The sequence below is a fragment of the Acanthochromis polyacanthus genome, chromosome 22, assembly GCF_021347895.1.
Source record: "Acanthochromis polyacanthus isolate Apoly-LR-REF ecotype Palm Island chromosome 22, KAUST_Apoly_ChrSc, whole genome shotgun sequence".
In the NCBI taxonomy this organism is placed as follows: Eukaryota; Metazoa; Chordata; class Actinopteri; family Pomacentridae; genus Acanthochromis; species Acanthochromis polyacanthus.
This window is the reverse complement of record NC_067134.1, coordinates 20,867,325-20,889,321: the sequence shown is the minus strand read 5'-3', so window position 1 is coordinate 20,889,321 and position 21,997 is coordinate 20,867,325. Positions and strand designations below refer to the sequence as shown.

The 21,997-nt window shown below is 41.3% G+C and overlaps 2 protein-coding genes across 5 annotated transcripts in view; both read left to right on the top strand.

Annotated features, from left to right (window-relative positions):
• LOC110963100 (NACHT, LRR and PYD domains-containing protein 12-like) overlaps positions 1–21,997 on the top strand; it is a 23,061-nt gene extending 1,064 nt beyond the window's left edge. Inside the window, exons 1-14 of one of the 4 annotated variants that reach the window (XM_051941808.1) lie at positions 8,058–8,537; positions 8,899–9,022; positions 9,165–9,244; positions 11,960–12,066; positions 12,146–12,253; positions 12,497–12,569; positions 12,729–12,948; positions 13,102–14,896; positions 16,004–16,177; positions 16,775–16,948; positions 17,346–17,522; positions 18,191–18,364; positions 19,012–19,185; positions 20,430–21,997. In XM_051941808.1, coding sequence (XP_051797768.1) covers positions 11,999–12,066; positions 12,146–12,253; positions 12,497–12,569; positions 12,729–12,948; positions 13,102–14,896; positions 16,004–16,177; positions 16,775–16,948; positions 17,346–17,522; positions 18,191–18,364; positions 19,012–19,185; positions 20,430–20,442 — 3,150 coding nt within the window. In that variant the 5' untranslated portion in view covers positions 8,058–8,537; positions 8,899–9,022; positions 9,165–9,244; positions 11,960–11,998 and the 3' untranslated portion in view covers positions 20,443–21,997. Of the gene's footprint in view, positions 1–8,057; positions 8,538–8,895; positions 9,023–9,164; positions 9,245–11,959; positions 12,067–12,145; positions 12,254–12,496; positions 12,570–12,728; positions 12,949–13,101; positions 14,897–16,003; positions 16,178–16,774; positions 16,949–17,345; positions 17,523–18,190; positions 18,365–19,011; positions 19,186–20,429 lie in introns of those variants that run through there. The other 3 variants (XM_051941807.1, XM_051941806.1, XM_051941809.1) reach the window with 3 other exon arrangements.
• On the top strand, positions 2,484–6,215 carry LOC110963099 (ankyrin repeat domain-containing protein SOWAHC-like). Its single transcript, XM_022211283.2, has one exon. The coding sequence runs from the start codon at positions 2,875–2,877 to the stop codon at positions 4,606–4,608; it is 1,734 nt and encodes a 577-aa protein (XP_022066975.1). The 5' UTR covers positions 2,484–2,874; the 3' UTR covers positions 4,609–6,215.

Below are 21,997 nucleotides of genomic sequence, written 5' to 3'. Positions count from 1 at the left end.
AACATTAGATTCCTGTGAAATTGAAAACCAAGATATGTCTCATTATTTCACTGTTTCAAACAGTGACTTTTACAGTCTGTTTACGCTAGCCTAACACTCCAGAGACACTGATTACACCACTTTTTTTTTTTTTTTTGCTAAATTGGACAATGTATAGTACATAAATACAACCTTGTCTGCTGCATTTGGCCGTAAGTTCCCATCCACACCTGGGAAATATTATTTTTGCCGTCTGAAAATGTGACTGAAGCTGCCAAACTTTCCACCTCCTGACAGAAATCTGGTGTAGTGCTGAGCAGTAGAGATTAAGGCTGCAGTTACGCTGTGACTGGTAGAGATGTGTGACATAAGACCCCTATGAAAAATATCATGAGGGAATGTAATGAGGTGCTTCACTTTAGGTGCCCTTATTGGGAGTAGTCTTTGTATTTTAACTTTTTTTTTTTTAAACATCTCTCTTTATATATTAATGTAGCAGAATGTGTCAAATCATTCAGATTAACAGTAATTTCTTTGATGTAAAGTTTAACATGAGTTTAACTGCTTTTACAGCATCTTTAAACTGCACAGTTTAGTTTCAGAGCTGTTGTGTTGGATTCCAATAGGAGAACAAACTCGACCAGTTCATAGTTTTCACATTTTTTCTTCTTATGAAACTCAGCTGAACTTATAGAAAGTAGTTTGTTTTAAAATTTTTGGAGGACACCAGCTGAACAAGACATTTGTGTTTAAAAAGCAGTGTGGAAAGTCACTCTGGCTCTGCGTCACTGTCAGTACTATGCATTCACTAAAATGTTTTTAGCCTATAATTTCTGAGAGCACTTTGCAAACTGCATGTGACATGCTGTTTAAAACCCCTCTCCCAGATTTATCCAAGCAAACCTACTAGTCCTAAGAAATTTCAGCTTGTCACTTGACTGTCGACACTGAGTTGAAGCCTTCTGCATTTTTTAAAAAGATATTCTAGATTTGTGAACATGACTTGACAGATCCTGTCTGTAGAGCTGAGGTGGCAGTGAAACGTCGCCCACCTTGTACAGGTTTCAGTACCTGTAGGCTGAGTCAGTCCACTGTGTCTTAATCAGTCCTGTTTTGCAACACAGCAACCAGCCCATGTTTCCCCACAACAAAACTGTAACCACAGATTGCGCAAAACAAAATATTTTATTTGTGTAACTATTTCATGTGCACTAGTTTCTCTAGTCTCTACTGTATTTTGCAGTCTGAGACACTGTGATGCTGAGACGTCACCAATACAATACAATATATTAATATTTGTTAGATTTTAAAAAAGGACCTTTACAAAATTCAACTACAATATCTTTTTTAGAACACCGTGTTTGTTTCTAGCTATCCACACCCATGGAACGCAGTGTATAGTTTTCACAAGAACTACTTTCGACTATTTTTATTCTACAATCTGGTCCGTGATCCAAAACTTAACAATAGTAATAATACTTTTTATTTATAGGCACCTTTCAAAACACCCAAGAACACTGTACAAAGTAAACGTCATTGGACAGGGCTTCCTCATCTTGCAATTTACAGTTTAACCCCTCATTTTGTCTTATTTTTCCCCCTTAGTGATTAACTGTTCTAAGTGTTTTCATATACATATCGATAATAGTTAAGAAATAAAAAAATAAGCCTTGTTTTTGATGTGAACACAAAATAGTCGGAACTCAATACTTCAGTTACTAAATATTACTACGTTGTGCATTTAAGATTAGATTAGATTTACATATTGTTGACATATTACTAATGCAATAAATGAATTATCTGGAATCATGATCTTTTAAATTACTCACCTTCATCAACCTTGCCCTGGTGTGAATCATGTGCTGTTTCATTCAGTCACCAGACCTTGATTCAAATTGAACAGTTGTGTGAGATTTTGGACTTCATCATCAAAACACTAAACAAACTTAAATTCTTACTGTTATTTCTCATCAGGCTATTGATTGAATCTGCAATATTGGGCAAGTAGATAAAATAATTTCAAATTATGGGTGAGTTGAAATCTGGAAAAAAAAGAAAAACTCATTTAAAGTCCCATCTTTAAGCCCAAATTCACAAAAAATTATAATGCAGAAGCCAGATAGTGCTTTTTGCTGAACCACACGTAGCTGCATGTCACATTAATACAAAGCAAAACGTGTAAAATACTTTATCCGAAATTCTAAATGAAAGAGAAAGTTTTTGGTGTTGAACTTTCATAACTAATCAAGCAATTGTGACAAGCAGAACCACCAAAACAACAAAAAACAGTAATCAATTGCGTAATACAGGCATAGTTTCAAAAATTAGACTAAAGACATTGAATGCGATGCTAAAAAGTCTTTCATTTTCTCACATCGATGTGCTTTGATCTACATGTATTCTAAAGCGATCTCTTCTAGTTGCAGCTTTTCCGTAACAGGTGGCCTCAGAGTGGAGCTGGCATTGCCAACTTTGCCGGTGAGGACCACTTTAGAAAAAACAAAACCAAAGAACAAAAAAATACAAATGTGTCATTAGTATGTATTCTGAAAACATATATAGCTACGTTTAAAGGCGTATATAATAAAGTATATATGAATATTTAGACATTTTGTACCGTTAGCAGAATAACGCTTTTAACATGCCACCCTTTCTCAGACTAAATGGTATAGTCCTGCACTCGGTTGCTAGGAGGCGGAGAACGCTAGAAGTAAAACGCAGAGAAAAGACGTACATATCACCAGTTTTCAGCTGCACTAACACCTCTACTGTGCTCATATCTGCACCGAGGGATTATCCGGGACATAATTCGGTAAAGGGACGGGGACGCGCGTGTTGTTTTACCTCACTAACCGTTAACCCTAGAGTGTATTCGAATGCTAAGTGACCGTATTAATGAAGTTTACAATGGCGGAATGCAGCCAGGAGGCTATTGTGAGCTATCTGAGGGAGAAAGGAGGAAAAGTGAAGAACACGGATTTAATAGAGCACTTTAAAGAAGTTTTTCCGGACGAACCGGAGAAGAAGGCGGCTGTTCGACTGAGGTTTAAAAACTACGTGGACAGCGTTGCTTTTGTGAAAACTGAAGATGGAGTTAAATATGTAAACTTGAGGAAGAAGTTTCACGTTTCGTTACGGGAAAATTCAAGGACAGAAGAAGTTGAAGTTCCAGAGAAAGTCCGTTACCCCGCGGAGCAGCAAACGGACGGGAGCCGGGAGGAGCTTCGCCCCCCGGGGCAACAGCAAACTCCACCTGGCTCAGGTTACGGAACTGACAGCCAGGTGAGAGTTCCGCATGCTTTCCCCGCTGAAACTATTGTGCAGGACAAAACAGACGGCAGGAGCGAGTGTCATGACTTTGTTTGCTTAGTGGAAGACTTGGACAGCAGCTCAGGTGAGATGGGGAACAGAGTAAGCTTCAAACGAGAGAATAGACACTCCACGAAGAAGGATCAGGCTGGAAAGTCATCGAACATACCAGAAATTGCAGTAATCAAAGCGTCGCCGCTCCCTGCTGAGGGATCTGTGTTCACCCTGCCTGGGCCTGCACAAACCGGTAATACAGGGCAGATACTCACAGCTACTCCTGGACTCATTCCCACTGATGGACAAGTTGAGCTGCTTTCACCTGAAAACCTGAAAGAAAAGGAGGATAATGTGGAGACTAAATTTGTTTCTCAACAGCCAGAGTCAGACAGCGAGGAGGATGAGGCACAGCTGGAGAGTTTGTCCAGCAGTGAAGGCAACGTCACCCCCAGAGGCAGCCGGAAACACTTCCTGGAGCTCATGATGAACAGTTCCCCCCAGGTGAGGCGCAGCATGGTGTTTCGCAACTCGGTCCACCTCTCCTCGAGGAGTGACAGCGACTCTGCCTCCTTGGTGTCCTGCAACCTGGACGACGACCGGGCGTCTGTGACCCTGGACCCCGTAGAGCACGAGTGGATGATGTGTGCTTCGGATGGCGAGTGGGACAGCCTTCACCCCCTCCTCACCGCAGAACCCAGCCTCATCCTGAGGAAGGATTTCGTCACCGGATTCACCTGCCTGCACTGGGCCGCCAAACACGGCAAACCTGAGCTCATAGCCCTGATTGTCAACTTTGCCAAGCAACACAATGTTCCCATCAGTGTGAATGTTCGGTCCAGCACTGGCTACACCCCGCTGCACATTGCTGCCATGCACAACCACATGGAGGTGGTGAAGCTCCTGGTCGGGGCCTACAACGCAGACGTGGACATCAGAGACTACAGTGGGAAGAAGGCCTGCCAGTACCTCACCAACAATGTGAGCGTGGACATACAAGACATCATAGGAGCATATGAGCGCTCGGAGTCCCAGAAAGCAGAAGGCAAGGATGAAGGCCGCTGGAGGTTCTCGAAGGTTCTCCAGTCTAACCTGAAACCACTGAGGCTGCTTCACCCGTCTGACTGTGACTCTGTGGATGGGGAGGACCGACCCAGAGAGAAACCCGTCAGGAGGAAGTCTTCACTGAGCAGGATGAAGCCCAAAATGGAGAGGCTTCGCTGGAGGACATCTCAGATCGTCCAGAGCGTTTCATTCAGCAGCAGAGACGATTTGGAAAAGAGAAGCGCCTTTAGATCCAGACCCAAGACACATTTTTATGACTAGAAACAAAATGCTGACAGATAAAGTTGCAGACAGGTTGCATCTTTTAACAGTTTACATTAGGGGCTCGGCATTGGTGGGACTTTTGATAAACAAGTGCATTTAAAAGCCAGTAAAACAGCAACGTTTATTCTTGAGAAGGTGGAGGATTGAAACTGTAATTGAATTGTAAAATTTAACTTATCTTTATTAAGATCTTCAGAACGTCCAATATCTGAATGTGAAATCGTGCTCAGATATTCATCATTACCTGTTAGTATTTAGTGTTTTCTTACAGTCAGCATGGGTCAAAAAATAACCCAAACCAGCAATATGTTGGAATTCCTCTTGGTTGTGACACTTTCTGGAGCTATTTCACAATACTGGGATAGTTGGCTTAGATCTGCATATGGACTTCAAAGGCATTAAAAAGATACAGAATGTCACAAGCGTATTATAAAGCAGTGCAGTTAGTTCTTTTAGCTGCATATTTAAAGGGTTTACTTCAGTTTGTTCTCTTTGCTTTTTGACTACAGGGATATTCCAGTGATGACCCACGTTTGGTTTCATAATCTACAACAAATCCACACTCTGTTACAGTATTCATCAGTGTGAAAAGATTAGATGCTTAAAAACATACTGTAGATGGAGACATTCCAGGTCAGCTTGCTCCTTTTTATCCGTCCACAGCTGACGTTAAAGCCTCACGACCTCAAGTCTGTAATCTGGATTTCTGGCGTCATAAGGAGGCGAGGCGGTGTAGGCTGGTGGCACTGAGGGATGATTTAACTTGGAGGAATGATGGGGAACGATTTTGTATGACCGCAGTGAACCGATTTATGTCACCAATGTTTGAGGGTGAAATAAAACCCACAGACCTCATTAATAAATGGTTATGCAAAGAGGGCTAAATCCAAATAACTGGATGATTCTCTGCTTTGGTTTACTATTTTTATGTCCCAAATCACAGACTAAGTAGTGAAAGAAATGCTATTTTTAATGAATTAGACTTGTGAATCAAACCTGAATGTCTTTTTAAAATCTGCACTATTGCCAGTCCTAATTATTTTGATTAAGGATGTATTATTCTTAATTTGGAAAAAAATAAACCACACCTAAAACGAATAGTTAATGTTGACCTTTATGGAGGAAGTCTGTCAGCAGATATTAGCATTCATGTAAATGACTACACTGTAAAATATCTTCAACAGATCTAAGAAAAAAATAAGTGTTTAAATGTTGACAGCTTTCTGGATTTAAAAAAAAAACTAAACTAATTAATATTTTTATTGCCTCTAAAACTCCAATAATCACTTTGAGCTCATAGAGATGCTGCTCATTTGTTTTATAGTCGGCCTCGGCGTACGGAAGCCCATTCCTGCCACATGTTTAAATTAGTGAATAAAATGTTTGTAGTTAACTTCCCCCCATTGTTGTCACTTTTCTATATTTCCATCCATTTTTATTTCTTTTTTTGTTTACTAAGACTTTAACATTTACATCTTTTGCACATTTTAACAAAATGATTTGCACCTTATATATTAGGTTGTTGGGACAATTATAGTAGTCTATATGTTGAATGTTTTTTTTTTTTTTACTCATGAATTTAAATAAACATGATTGCACTTGCAGAGGTTTGTGTGTCTGATCTAATTGTTCGACGGTGCAAATGAGAAAAGGAGTTTTTATTGTGAACTACAGTCAGTTGCTGTGATCTTAAAGTGATGTCCCAGTTTGTTGTAGCTCAGGTTGGTTTCACTTCGTCTTCATCGTCACACTGAGGCAGCCGGAAGCTCCAGAAAAATAAATAAGGAAACCGACATCTAATGATAATGATGAGCATATTAAACAGGCTTTCACACAGTCTGCATGTTTTTGTAGCTTTTCTATGTGATTTTGACTCCTATTAGTTTAGGATTGTAGTTTGTTCTTGTGATAAATATTTCAAGTTATACACACTGACCTGTGGCCTTCTGCTTAGTGCTTGTTTAGCTTGTTACCAGTCACACAATCGGCAGCTTTTTGCAGCTTACTGTGCTCCTTCAGCTGCTGCAGCTGTGTTACTTTGAGTCTGTTATGAGCTGATATTCTTTGTTTCTCTCATGTTGTAGTTTGAGCTGTTCATGTTTGTGGCTGGTAATCTGGTGCCTCTTTCTGGTGCATATTTACTGATAACTGAACAAAATGCACAGGTGACACTGACATTTTTTATCTAACAGAGTGAAGTGATTTATTGAATAGGGGTTTAGCTGTTTATACTGAATTGATTCCCCCATGTACAGATTGAAACTAATAATTGTGGTTTCAGTCAATATAAAGTCGAGGTTTATTGTTGTTTTTCAGTCAGCAGCCCGTGTGCAAGTGTAATACTTCTGTGATTTTCTTTTTTTAAAAATGTTCTTTTTGTTTTTCAATTCATATTCCAAAACATGATTTCAGAGACTGGAGGATTCTTTCATGAGCTGCTTTTTACAGCGTTCTAAAGAAATCTGTCGGAGATTTTCTGTGCTATTTATATCTGTAACTTTTATAATTATTTTATTATTGTGAAAAGTTTCAAGGTATGCTTGTTATAAATATGACCTTATTGTAATGGTCCTGATGATACTGGGACAAAATATGTTGTGTACATGATTCATTTGGTTTTAAAAAAAACGATGCAGCAGCAAACATCACAACAAAAAGTCACTCAGAGAATCTTGTACTAATTCATGGAGCGAACCTCACTTAAATACCAGCATCAGCAGCGTCTCCCATAGCTTGACGTTAAAACCTGAAGCTTTTTAATCTGTAATCATTAGTTTTGATCAACTCTAACATGGAGTGTGCAGAGACAACACCGAATAAACCTGCATTAGCTTGTATTTGGTTGTATAATCTACCAGAAATGACTGCTGTTGTGACTGTTTTCACATTAGATGCTTTCAAACTGTCTGCCAGTTGTTAATGAAATGATTCAGCTCACATAGATTCACAGCATCCTGTATTATGGATCAAAATCCCCTGTACAGTCACAACAAAAGCCAACAAATCTGCATGTGATCCTCTTTGACTCTGTTACATACAGCTTCAATCCAAACTAGGAGGCGCCACCTTGTGGTTGAAGGTGGATCGAAACACCTCAGAAAATGCCTCTCGCAGACGTAGAGGCAGAATCAGTTCGATTTTTAAATCAAAGAAACGTTCTGAGGCAGAAAGTTTGTTTATTCTGAGCAGCACAGCTACATAGCTCTTTAGTCCCAATCCTTTGAGTTCCTTTTGCATTGTGCATGTGGAAGTGCTCTTACGGTACTTTCACTAATAAACATCGCCATGAGTTCTACGATTGATTTTGTACGGTCATCTAAAAGTGTGTTATGACCACATTTGTTCCTCGAAGATGATGGTTCACCACCATCCATCAGGTTTTAATAATGCTTTGGACGGTTCTAAACCCTAGTAGTTTCAGCAATCTCCTTAGTTTTTTTTTTTTTTTTTTTTTGCTTGCAGGCCAACAATTTGACCCTTCTGAAACAGATTAGCATCCTCTCCACAGAATGTGTCTTCCAACACGGTTGTTTAAGAAATGAGAAGCTCCTCACTGCATCAGCTGGGCTTAAATAAGTTGTTGCGGCTGAAACATTCATCACTGCAATAGTTATCCAATGGACGACTCTTACCTATCTGCTTAGTAAAATCTAAGTGGCGACTTTTATTTTTTGGACAGGCAGTGTATATTTTCTGAGTCAACACCTTGTTGCAGTCTTGAGTCTGGCTGTAACTTGACACGGTGCAGCTCATTTCTGGAAGGTGATGCAGTTTTCATTATTTCTGATCAGAGGTCATCTTACTATAAGATTTCATTTGAGGGCGTTCACATTCACAATGGTTAATCGGTGTAACTCTCGTGGTGTTTTCACACAGACTCTCTGCAATTTCTGCCATCTATCAACAGAATTATCCTGAACATAGAGGTGAGAAAAACTATTGACTGTTCAAAAATGAAGAACTATGACTTAATCTGTTCAAATATTCCCCCCCAAATTCATGTGCCCTGGATAAAATGGTGTCAAATTAAAGCTGGTTGCAGTTCACACTTTAGCCTCAGAGTGTTTTACAGCAATTTTTGGGGGTGGGGAGATTTAATGATTCCTGGAAGTGTTTCCATGGCTTTGTTGCATTGCCACTGTGGTTATTTACAGACGTTCTCAGGATATTTAGTGTTTGAAATGGAGGCATCGGTTCTGTATTTGATTATCATTCTTCCTTTAGTATATTGCGGTAAAAAGTTCCTCTTAATAGAATTGTAAGTTCTGTTTTATTCAAACCCAGCAGACGCTGTTCGATCAGGAGGTTTCCATTTCCTTCCTTGTTGCCCTGACAGCAGTGACGATCAGACCGACCCGCGCGCAGTTTCAGTTTGAGTCCTCGTGTCTCAAATTCTTCTGTCAGTCGATAGGTAAGTAAACGACACTTTTAACTCTTTTAAGTCCATCCACCTGCTGTTAGTTTAGTACCAACAGAAGCAGTAGAAATGTGGCTCCACAGCTCTGCAGTTAGAAGCAGAAACGTCCCGAAACTGATGAAGTTTTGTCTTGCAGTTGTTGTCAGAGGATCAAAGCGAAGGCCCATCCAACCCACAGAGCAAAGAGAAGCGGCATCAGCAGACAGCCTGAACATGGTCAGTTTGAGAAAACTAATACAAGTCCTGGAGTAAAGTTGTTCACTTTAATGTTGTAAGATTAGCAGTTTGAAGCTGACTGGATTTAAATGAAAAATAACTGCTTTATACTTGAGGAGATACTGGCCAAGTTTAAAAAAAACAGGTAAGGTTAATTTAAATTAATTTCAGTAATTTTAGCAACCACACTAAAGGTTTGCTGAAGTCATTCTGAAGCAGTTTATTCTTTTTGTCATCACAATGCTAAAGTTGGCCAGCGTTGCTAAATAATGACAGACGTAGGTAACTGTCATTAATCTGTTACCACACAGTTTAGGTGCTGTTGACTGTTAACGTTATTTTATGTTGGCTGAAGGTTCACTGGTGGTGATTTTATTTCTGTACTGAACTAAACAAACCAACATGTAGTGCATTTTGATAATCTGCCTTCGTGTCCTCTCTGCTGCAAGGGTTCTTGTTTATCTGAAGTTGGACAAAACCTAAAACTGCAGTCAGCGATAAGGGTGTCAATCAAAATCAATAATCCATCCAACCATTATTTAGCCACTGCTTGATCCTTTAGAGGGCTGCAAGGTGGCTCAGCCTGTCCCATAATGCTTTTATTTTATCTTAATGCCTTGATTTATACTCTTTATTCCCTGGTTCTGCTTTTATTTATATATTTATTTTATTATTTTGTATACTATATTATTATTTCACTATTTTAGTATTTATTTTACTATCTATTTTACCATTTATTTTACTATTTATTTACTATTTTACTATTCTTTATCTTTTAGTAGCTATTTTATTCTTCAATTTTTAGTTTTACCTGTTATTTTTAACATGTCTATTTTAGATTCCCGTGTTTCCTCAGTGGGGAGCCGTCTGCATCTGGGGCTTTGGCAGGGCCTGGGCCTAATCAATGACCCTGGAGCTAGCTGGCCTGTTGGGCCTGACGGGGCCTGCTGCTGCCCCGGGTGCGGGCGGCTTTCAGTGATGGTGTTTTCTCTTTCTGGTGCTTCTGCTCTCAGTCAACAGACACTATTATTTCTGTTATAAAAGTGTGTGTGTGCGTGTGTGCGTGTGTGCGTGTGTGCGTGTGTGCGTGCGTGCGTGCGTGCGTGCGTGCGTGCGCGTCTGTCTGTGTGTGTATGTCTGTGTGTTCATAGTGTAGTGGGGGGGGGCAGTTGCCCCACTACTTAAGATCTATGTGTAACCTGATCACTCTATGCATTAACACTTATAATTTAATTCTAAGTTCTAGGTCTCAAAATATCTAAGTCTCACCATTGAAACATCAGAGAATCCAGGAGCCAAATCTACAGATGCCAAGATGTAAAGTGTTTATTCGATACAGCACAGAGACAAACAAACACTTGAGAAAGGTCCCGGGAGCCTTCTGAACCCACTGTCTGACAACTGAACCCTTTAAACCCTCTGAGCAGAGGTCAGTTCACGCCCTTAACCCATCCCTCTTTTTGCCACTGCCAGCTGCCAGTATTGCACAATTTAAGGAAAGAACGAATCTTTACTCCCTAATAATTTTAATTGGAAACTCGTGGGCGACCGGCACTTTTCCCCATGGGAGGCAGCCTCCCCCAAGTTTTCTCACCCGAACACCTGCACCCTTATCTCCAAACAATAATTTTGTTGATACTGGCAGTTATCCCAGAGGAAACAACCTACAGGCTATCTGTAAGCCATTTCAGTCAGAAGGCAAAGGGCCTGCTGTCAGATACACACACAGACATAGATTTATTACAGCAGTGGATTAATTTTTCCACAACAATAGGAAGTATGATGTGGGGCAGGATTTGGGAGGGATGTGGGGCATTGTCTTTTTATTGTTTGTTTAAGCACTTTGTGTTACTTTTTGTATGAAAAGTGCTATAGAAATAAACTTTGATTGATTGATTGATTGATTGAAGGTGGCGTACATCCATCAGTCAGAGCCAACGCTGAGACACTGACAACTATGCACACTGGCACCTACAGCCAATTTATTATTATTAATGAACCAAGCCTGTTTTTGGATTGTGGACTTTGCCAAATGAAACTGAAATTAATGTTTACTGTTTGAATGCTCTCTTTGACTAATACCAGAAGACTGATCTGTGTTACCATCTGCTTTCTATTGGCTGCAAACACCAGCAGTGTAAAACGAACCGCGCAGCAAATCAAGACCATTTTCTGCATCACCAACTGAATGCATGTAGGTTTTCGTGGCAGCACAAACAGTGTGTGGTACTGTAACTGCACAACTTTGTTCAATTGGATTACTGATTTACAGTTCAACAAGTTTGCAGATAGACCCTGACCTGTATCGCTCAGAGAGAATACTGATGCTGTTTTCCAAGAGAACTGATTGGCCAGTTAGAGGTGTTTTAGTACATGTTGGTCTGTTAACGAGAACATAACCTGCTCCAAAGCAGGTCTGGTGTTCAGCATCAGTATACCATAGGAAGCAGTGGCTCTTTGCTTATTTATGCATAATTAGAACTTTGTCTGGTGGTGGGAAGTCAAGAAAACATTGGTGACAGTCAAAGTGAGTGTGGATGAAAGTGGTGGTCGGAGCTGTGCTGCTCTTCACTTCAGTGCAGCTCCATGGCTCCATCTGGTGGACTTACGGAGGTACAGCAGCTGAGTGAAACAACATCAGAGCTGCTTATAATTTTACAGGAAACATGATGATTTCAATGGATTTGCACTGAATGATGTGTGTTTCCTCTGCAGGTGAAAGTAGAAAGTGTGAGCTGACGTGAGTACAGCAGCATGGATCGGTGTGAGGTTTCTGACAGCACTGTGTCTGGGGATCAGAAGAACCAGAACAAAGCTCAGAGGTGAGACAACATCTTTAACTGTCTGATTCTTCATCATGTCACAGCTCAGCGCTGACCACTGCTCCATCATTATTTACAGTGATGAAGCTGGACCTGACCCTGAACCCAGCTGTTTGTCCTTTAACAGCGACAGGTCATGGAGTTTGCTTGTTGATTTTAAAGGAGAACAACCTTCTGCTGTGGCGAGGTAATCTGTATGTAGATGTTATAACTGTAAAATTTAAGAGAGTCAGTTTAAATGTCTTTAAATCCTCAAATACATGTTGAGTGTCAGCTCAGGTCTTGCTCACATACATGTATGTGACATGATGCACTTTAAATACGGAGATGACTTGTTCCATTTTCAGACAGTGCTGCCTGAAGACGTTAATGGTGTCATTTGTTTCTGTGTGGACAGACTGAGAGCTAACTGTTGATGATTGATCCACAGATTTGATGAGGAGATCTCAGAGGGTCCCAGTGCTCAGCCTGCAGAGCAGTGTGACCTGGACTCCATATTCATGGTGTGTACATGGACAACTACTACTCCATCTGTTGTGTTCACAGTTGTCTCCATGCTGCACTTTGTAGATCAGTAGACTGTCGGTGTGTCCAACGTGGATCTGATGTTTGACTCCGTGACGTCACTGTGATGGGCTCATTCATAGATTCCTCTTTTCCAGGTGCTGGAGGAAAACATGATGACTTTTGTGAAAAAAGAGCTGAAGAAGATACAGAAGGGTCTGAGTCCAGATTACCCAGGATGCTCAGAGAATCAGAGGGAGGAGGAGGAGTTGGAGGATGAGGAACAGGCGAGGACCAGCACCGAGATGTTTCAGCAGATCACAGTGCACTTCATGAGGAGGATGAAGCAGGAGAAGCTGGCTGACTGTCTGCAGAGTAGTAAGAGGATTTCTGTAAACACTGAACCTGCTGGATCAACAGCACATTTACTAAAGTCTTTAAATATAGTCACATACTCATTCTTTAGGAGAATGAAGTGTTGAAATATTTACTGTCATTTATTAATTGATCTCATGTTGTGTTTTCATTCAGAACTTTCTGCCGCCGTCTGTGGACGTAAACTTAAATGTGATCTGAAGACAAAATTCCAGTGTGTGTTTGAGGGCATCGCTAAAGCAGGACAGCCGACCCTCCTGAATGAGATCTACACAGAGCTGTACGTGACAGAGGGAGGCACTGCAGAGGTCAATGACGAACATGAGGTCAGGCAGATTGAAGCAGCATCCAGGAAACCAAACAGAGCAGAAACAAGCATCAGACCAGAAGACCTCTTTAGAGGCTCACCTGGAAGAGACCAACCAGTCAGAACAGTGATGACACAGGGAGTGGCTGGCATTGGGAAAACAGTGTTAACTCAGAAGTTCACTCTGGACTGGGCTGAATACAAAACCAACCAGGACATCCAATTCATGTTTCCATTTACTTTCAGAGAGCTGAATGTGGTGAAAGAGAGAAAGTTCAGCTTGGTAGAACTTGTTCATCACTACTTCAGTGAAACCAAAGAAGCAGGAATCTGCAGCTTTGAAGACTTCCAGGTTGTGTTCATCTTTGACGGTCTGGATGAGTGTCGCCTTCCTCTGGACTTCCACAACAATGAGATCCTGACTGATGTTACAGAGTCCACCTCGGTAGATGTGCTGCTGACCAACCTCATTAGAGGGAAACTGCTTCCTTCTGCTCGACTCTGGATAACCACACGACCTGCAGCAGCCAATCAGATCCCTCCTGACTGTGTGGACATGGTGACAGAGGTCAGAGGGTTCACCGACCCACAGAAGGACGAGTACTTCAGGAAGAGATCCAGAGATGAGGAGCAGGCCAGCAGCATCCTCTCCCACATGAAGACGTCACGAAGCCTCCACATCATGTGCCACATCCCAGTGTTCTGCTGGATCACAGCTACAGTTCTGGAGGAGCTGCTGAGAACCAGAAAGAGAGGAGAGTTGCCCAGAACCCTGACTGAGATGTACAGCCACTACGTGGTGGTTCAGGCCAAAGTCAAGAAGGTCAAGTATGATGGAGGAGCTGAGACAGATCCGCCCTGGAGTCCAGACAGCAGGAGGATGATTGAGTTTCTGGGAAAACTGGCTTTTGAGCAGCTACAGAAAGGAAACGTGATCTTCTATGAGTCTGACCTGACAGAGTGTGGCATCGATGTGGAAGCAGCCTCAGTGTATTCAGGAGTGTTCACACAGATCTTTAAAGAGGAGAGAGGACTGTACCAGGACAAGGTGTTCTGCTTTGTCCATCTGAGTGTTCAAGAGTTTCTGGCTGCAGCCTACATGTTTCACTGTTACACCAACAGGAACGAGAAGGTGCTGGAGGACTTCCTGGGGAAAGACTGGAAAGACAATAACAGACAGACACTAGATGAGTTTCTGAGCAGAGTCATGGAGAAATCCCTCAGAAGTAAAAACGGTCACCTGGATCTGTTTGTTCGCTTCCTTCATGGCCTCTGTCTGGAGTCCAACCAGAACCTCTTAGGAGGCCTGCTGGGTCGGAGAGAGAAAAGTCCAAAAATCATCCAGAGAGTCCTCAACAATCTGAAGAAGATGAACAGTGATGAAATGTCTCCAGACAGAAGCATCAACATCTTCCACTGTCTGATGGAGATGAAGGATCTGTCAGTACATCAGGAGATCCAAGAGTTCCTGCAGTCAGAGAACAGATCAGAGACGGAACTGTCTGAGATCCACTGCTCAGCTCTGGCCTACATGCTGCAGATGTCAGAGGAGGTTCTGGATGAGTTGGACCTGAACAAGTACAGAACATCTCTGCAGGGAAAACACAGACTGATTCCAGCTGTGAGGAACTGCAGAAAGGCTCGGTGAGTCCAGATAGGATTAACATGAGTCAGTTTAGCGATTCAGTTGCTAAAACACACGGAAAACTGTAGAGGTTGGAACACACTGAAGTTATTATTACATGATATTTTAAAAACAGTCCTATAAACAGCTTTTACCTGATTTTATTCAGTCAATTTAGAGTTTAAGATAACGTCAGAATAACTTTTGAAGTGCTGTTATGAATTGGTTTCAATTCAGATGTTTGTAGTTGTCGTAATGTTTTTCTAGAATTGCTTTATATTTCTTCTTTTTTCTAAGTGTTGAATGCACATTGAGTTTTACCGCCTCTAAAAGAAGTTGTTCTTCCAGTGTTCTGGGTAGATTAATAATTGTCATAATGTAAAATTCTCATCACCTTTACCTGAAACAGCTGCTGTGGCCACACATGACAATGATGAGATAATATTAATGAATAAGGGTGACTTGGTTTCACAGGTTGAGAATAATCCTGAGATCAGTGACTGACTCAGTCGCATCACTTGTACAACAGTATTAATGTGAACATGAGGTACCATGAACTACAGATCATGCAAAGACTGCGAAATGTGTCAAACTGACTAATGGAGCATTTTGGCTTGTTCATTGCGTTTAGACTGAACAAGTTTTTCAGAAGCTCACAAAGGAATGTTGAGAACAAAAGTTTAGACAGATGTCTGTCAACACATCTGAATATTTATGATGTTCATATTAATGATGTTCAGGTCTGATATGTTTCATTTGTGTGATGTTTGACATCAGACTGTAAATGTTGCACTGAATTCAGTGGATAGAAAATGTTTTTCTAATCCAGATGTTCTCTTGATAACTTTGTGGAGTCAGACTGACAGACTGTGGACGCCTGAATGTAGCTCCATCTTCTGCCCTCTCTGTGCAGATTAAACCAAACAAAGATTCAAAGTGTGAAGGTGTGAGAGACTGATGAGAATTCAGTTTCATATCAAGCACAGTCAGATCAGCTGAACCACTGATATGAAGAACAACCTGTCAAATAGGACATTTTGAAAACTGTTTTGTCATCAAATACATGAAGGAAATCTAAAGTGTGCTCTTTGATAATAACACGTTCTGTCATCTATGCATCATGACAGACTCTGTGACTGTGGACTCTCAAAGAGTCACTGTGAAGTTGTTGCTTCAGCTCTGAAGTCCAACCCCTCCCATCTGACAGAACTGGACCTGAGTGGAAACAAACTGCAGAATTCAGCACTGAAGCATCTTTCTACTGGACTGCAGAGTTCAAACTGTAATCTGGAGACTCTCAGGTCAGTACACTGTTTTCATTATATTCAATTCTAATCCTGGTTGCTGGTTCATTCATTTTCAGTATTTTTGTGAAAACAGCTTGAAGATGTTTCAGATTGTTAAACTGTGCAGAAATCCCCTGATGACTTGACTGTAGGGTGACATGTTGAAGGACAGAATCCACAGTCCTGCTGTGTGTCTAAATGTAAAGCTGATGTGATGCTTCAGCTGTGTGTGTTCCACAGATCCCGTCAGTATGATGGATGCTTGGTTGATTTGTATCCATCAGAAGTTGAAACGTGATGTGCAGATGACATGTGACTGTTGTTTGGAGACACACATGCACACTTTAAATGACACAAACCTACAAAGCAACAAAAACATAGGAGAAGGTGACAAAATATATAAAATCGTATAGTTTCTAGTTCAGCATTTGAGATTTGATCTTGATCCTGTAATAAGAGTGGACTGAGGTCAGCAGCATGTCAGTGATCTGTGTGGACATGAATGTTGTGCTGCCATTTGGATGATGTGTGTAGAAGACTGACGTGACCCGAACACATGCGATTGAAGACAGTGATTTTATCTTCATCTTTTTTTCTTTATTCTGTATTCAGATTGATGTACTGTAGTTTGTCAGAGGTCAGCTGTGATGCTCTGGTCTCTACTCTCAAGTCCAACCCCGCCCATCTGAAACATCTGGATCTGAGTGAGAACAACCTGCAGGATTCAGGAACCAAGCATCTGAGTGGTTTCCTGGAGAATCCACACTGCAGCCTGCAGATTCTGGCGTCAGTTCACTGACAGTTACTGTTGTAGATTTTATATGTTAATTAGTAACTGAAGCTCATTTATGTTCATACAGAACTTCCATCCATGACACCATAAATTTGTTGTTCATATTTTCTATTTTCTTGTTCTGGATAGACGAACTATAGAATCTGTCCAGTGTTAGTTTTTAAAGCAAATTGTTTGGAATTTGTGCTAAAGACACACATCTGGATACAGAATATCTTCTAAAGTCAGATTACTCTGAACTGATCAACTTTATTCACAGAAGCAGAAATGTTTCTTGATATGGCTGGCATGATGGTGATCCAACACAGTAATGTTGAGCTGCACATTTAGAACCTGAACACGTTATTGGTTCATCAACAATTTCACCTGCGTCTTTTATTTTCTATTTAGATTGATGGACTGTCGTTTGTCAGAGATCAGCTGTGAGTCTCTGGTCTCAGCTCTGAAGTCCAACCCCTCCCATCTGAAACATCTGGACCTGAGCTGGAACAAAGAGCTGCAGGATTCAGGAGTGAAACATCTGTGTGGTTTTCTGGAGAATCCACACTGTAGCCTGCAGACTCTGAGGTCAGACATGTTGTTTTATGTGTGTGCTGAGATGAACCTGATGTGAAAGTTTTGGTGACACTAAACTGAAGTGTGTAGGCTGATATTAAATTGATCCACACTGAGGATCTTCATGGTAACGTCCTTTTACTTCACTGTTTATTCCTTTAACTGTGTTGAATTGTGCATTTGATCCCAGTTTGTCGTAGTTGAAGGTGATATCTTCAAATATCTGGTTTTGTTCCAACAACAGCCCAAAAACCCAAATATTCAGAGAACTATGAGAGAAAACCAAAATTTCTCACAGTGGACAAACCAGTTTGATGTTTATCCTCCTTAAATGTCTGCAACCGTCATAGAAATGTTTCTGATGTTTTGTCCGTGGACTCATCAAATAGTGGACTGACAGTTTCAGCTGTAGTCTTTGAGGCAGAAACAAATATTCAGCATCTGCTGGTTCCAACACTTTGATGAATCCGTGTGTTTTTTTTTGGTTTGTTTTAGAAAGTAAAATTTTTAAATCTAAGATGCCACAATTTGACTTTACTGCTGAAGAAATGTGAAGCTGATCAGTTAGTTTTTCAAATAGCAGGTTTTCTTCTTTGTGTCATTTGAAAGTGAAGATGTTTGTCTTGTACACATGATTGGATCACCGATGTTTTTATCTGAGTCTTTTATTCCTTATTCAGGTTGATTTGCTGCAGTTTGTCAGCGATCAGCTGTGATTTTCTGGTCTCGGCTCTGAAGTCCAACCCCTCCCATCTGAAACATCTGGACCTGAGTCAGAACCGGCTGCAGGATTCAGGAGTGAAACATCTGTGTGGTTTTCTGGAGAATCCACACTGTAGCCTGCAGACTCTGAGGTCAGACATGTTGTTTTATGTGTGTGCTGAGATGAACCTGATGTGAAAGTTGTGGTGACACTAAACTGAAGCGTGTATGCTGATATTAAATTGATCCACACTGAGGATCTTCATGGTAACATCTGTTCACTTCACTGTTTAGTCTTTTTACTGTGGCAGAGGAATGTTGAGAAGCACATTTCAAAGTTAAATATAACAAGGAAAAATCTTCCACTCAATAATTCACCGTGAAACTCTGATACACGTTTTGTCTGTGGACTGATGAACTGACAGTTTCAGCTGTAATTCAACCTGTTCTTCAGTCTGTGAGACTGAAACAAATACTCATCATCTGCTGCTCCCAGCGCTAGGACAAAGCCATGTGATGTTTTAGAAAGTGAAATGTTCAAATCCAAGATGCCCCAATTTGATTTTACTGCTAAAGAAATGTGAAGCTAATCAGTTTTTCAAATAGCAGAAAATTCAGAAGCAAAAGTTGTGACAGTCCATGAGCAGTTGGAGTTACTTATTAGGGAGCAACATTTTCTACTTCAGTTTCTGCTGATTTTCTTTTTTTCTCTGGCTTCTGTCATTTGAAAGTGAAGATGTTTGGCCTGTCCACATGACTGGATCTATGATTTTATCTGTGTCTTTTATTCTTCATCCAGATTGATGGGCTGTAGTTTGTCAGAGGTCAGCTGTGAGTCTCTGGTCTCAGCTCTGAAGTCCAATCCCTCCCATCTGAAACATCTGGACCTGAGAGACAACAACCTGCAGGATTCAGCAGTGAAGCAGTTGTATGGTCTTGTTTTGAGTCCACACTACAGCCTGCAGACTCTGGGGTCAGTGGAAGGTCCCACTCTGTCTCTGCTGCTGTTTTCAGTGATGCACTAAACACAGTCATATTGCAGCAAAAATTCAGTTTTTGCTGTAAACCTACAGCCTCAGTGGCTTCTTTCCTCAGTGAAGCTGGGAGATCAGAATGATGACAGACTTCTGATTTGACAGAGACAATGAGGCAGCAACCAGCCAATCAGATATTTCCAGCTGACACCCCTCCAGATGTTCAGACAGTGGTCCTCCTTCCTCAAAGTATTTTCTCATCAGATCTGAGCTCACTGTCGTCTCATTTTAAGTGAACAACTGATCAATTAGATGTTTATCACAGCTTCTAGATCAGTGTGACTGAAACCTGCAAACCACTGGCTCTTATTTTAGAGATGCATTATTATATTTAGTCACCATGTGATCTTTATACAGAACTGAAGCTCTGCTAAATCTAGCAGCATCTGGATCTGTCTCCTTGTGTTTCTGCTTTCACCCAGATCTGTTGACTGACAAACAGATGTTGATGGACCCACAGAGACTGTTACTTTGACTAGAGCAGCAGTAAATCCATGATTGAAGAGCTTGTAGAGTAATGAAGCTTCATGCTTGTCAGCAGTTTGTTTCCACTGTGGACTACAGTGATATGTTTAGAGAAACACACCTGATGCTGACAGTGTGTGAGCTTTGAGCTCAATGTGTTCACTCCAACACATTCACATGAAGCTGCTGCTCTGAACATGACTAAAGTCCTGCTGCTCTTTAATCCTGATGTTCAGAAATTTCTTCTGTAGTGGAGTCCTAACTCCTCCTAATAACACTCAGTCATCTTGTTCAAGTCAAAGCAAAGTTTTACTTGCACAAGGAATCAATATGCACAGTGCAGAGTCTCTGAGCAAATTATTGCAGACTGTAGGATACACACAAGCTTCATAAGCAAGTGTTTGCATGAGCTGTAGCACAATCACAAGTGCACGAATACACATGGATATTTAGAATAAAGAGGGACTTGTCATGTGGTGGTACTCCGTTTGTGTGAGTTCCTGCCATTTGGCTTTGGTAGCACAAACAGATAGTGAGCCACATCAGTTCTCATGGCCTGTTCTCAGCACTTTTCCACAAGGTCATTGTAATAGGAGAGGAATAATATAAGAGAATGGTACATAAAATCATAATAAGAATGCAGTACATTTTTGTAACACTGGATGAGTTGCTGATCAAACTCATTGATCTCCTCTGGTCTTTGTTCTTGTCTCTGCAGCTGGAAGTGGTGATGGTCATGACAGTGTTTGTGCTGAGAGGATGGAGTGTGTCCTGATGATCCAGAGGTTGAAGCAGCAACAGCAGCTGGTGTGGAGAGACTCTGACTGGACCATGTTACTGGAAGGTGGACTGGGAACCAGTGTAAAGTGTGTTGTTTTCACTGTGTAGTTTAGTGTTTGCAGCTCCACACTGAATGATGAACTGCACCGTATGTTATGATCCGTTGGAGGTTGATGTCAGGTTGTAGAGTGTGCAGGAAGTTTCAGGATGTTTGTGTCAGTGCAGGATTCTTGAAACAGCTTTGGTGTATGTTTGCTGGTCCTGCTGAAAGTCCTGTGTTTGAGAGAATCCATGCTGCTACTCACATGCTCCAGTTTAGCAGCTTTAAAGCTACCAACAGGCCTGTTGATGCTCTTCTTCTGGTCCTTCTACCTCCGGACGTTCTGCCCCAACAGTCCACTTTAGTCTCACCAGTCCATCAGACTCCCAGAACTATGCTTTGTTCCACACATGAAGAGCTTATTGTTCAGTGTTCTCAGACTTTAGTTGCTGCCTTCATCAGGTCCTGCAAATCTTTACCAATAAAGCAGGTTTTCTCCCAGCTGCTACTGTCAAACATCTGCCTCCTCCTGGAGAGATTTTGTGCAGTTTGATTGACTCAGCTCATCCACATGAGATTTCTCCTGGTCCATTCTTCAAAGGAGCCAGAAAATCTTCAAGTTTTCATCAACACTCAGTCTCCTGGTGAACTCCAAGTATTTTCTATCCTCAGACTTCATAAAGAACAAAACACCAAAGTCAGACTCCAAGTATCGCTGCTTATGGTTCACTGTATCCAGCAATACTTATTTGATCATTTTTAAATTGCTGATTGCTTTTGGTGAAACCGGAAGTACTGTGACGCCAGCCCAGGCATACGTGGGAATTAAAGCTAGGCCTACAGTCATTCATTCATTGAATGGTGTGTTGGAGCAGCAGTAGCCAGGCTGTGGCCCGCATACATATTTCATCTTGGCACATGTAAGTGTCAACTTTTGTTTTATTTTATTTCACTTGGGAGATTACTCAATCCAGGCTGCTCAGTGGAGTAGTGGTTAGCACTTTCGCCTTGCAGCAAGAACATCCCTGGTTCAAATCCCGGCCTGGGATCTTTCTGCATGGAGTTTGCATGTTCTCCCTGTGCATGTGTGAGTTTTCTCCGGGTACTCTGGCTTCCTCCCACAGTCCAAAAACATGCTGAGGTTAATTGGTTACTCTAAATTGTCCGTAGGTGTGAATGTGAGTGTGATTGTTTGTCTGTATATGTAGCCCGGTGACAGACTGGCGACCTGTCCAGGGTGCCCCCTGCCTTCACCCTCAGTCAGCTGGGATAGACTCCAGCACCCCCCGCGACCCTAGTGAGGATAAAGCGGTGTATAGAGAATGGATGGATGGATGGATGGATGGATTACTCAATCCAAAACACAATTTAAAACTTCACTGTATTGTGTGTTTGCAGGAGACCATTTTGACCTTTGTAACCTTTTTGATGTTTGATCCATAGAGACAATAAACTTTTGAAAGACA

What these genes read in the sequence shown, in the direction of transcription:
- LOC110963099 (XM_022211283.2), top strand. Translation starts at nt 2,875, where the DNA reads ATGAAGTTTACAATGGCGGAATGCAGCCAGGAGGCTATTGTGAGCTAT.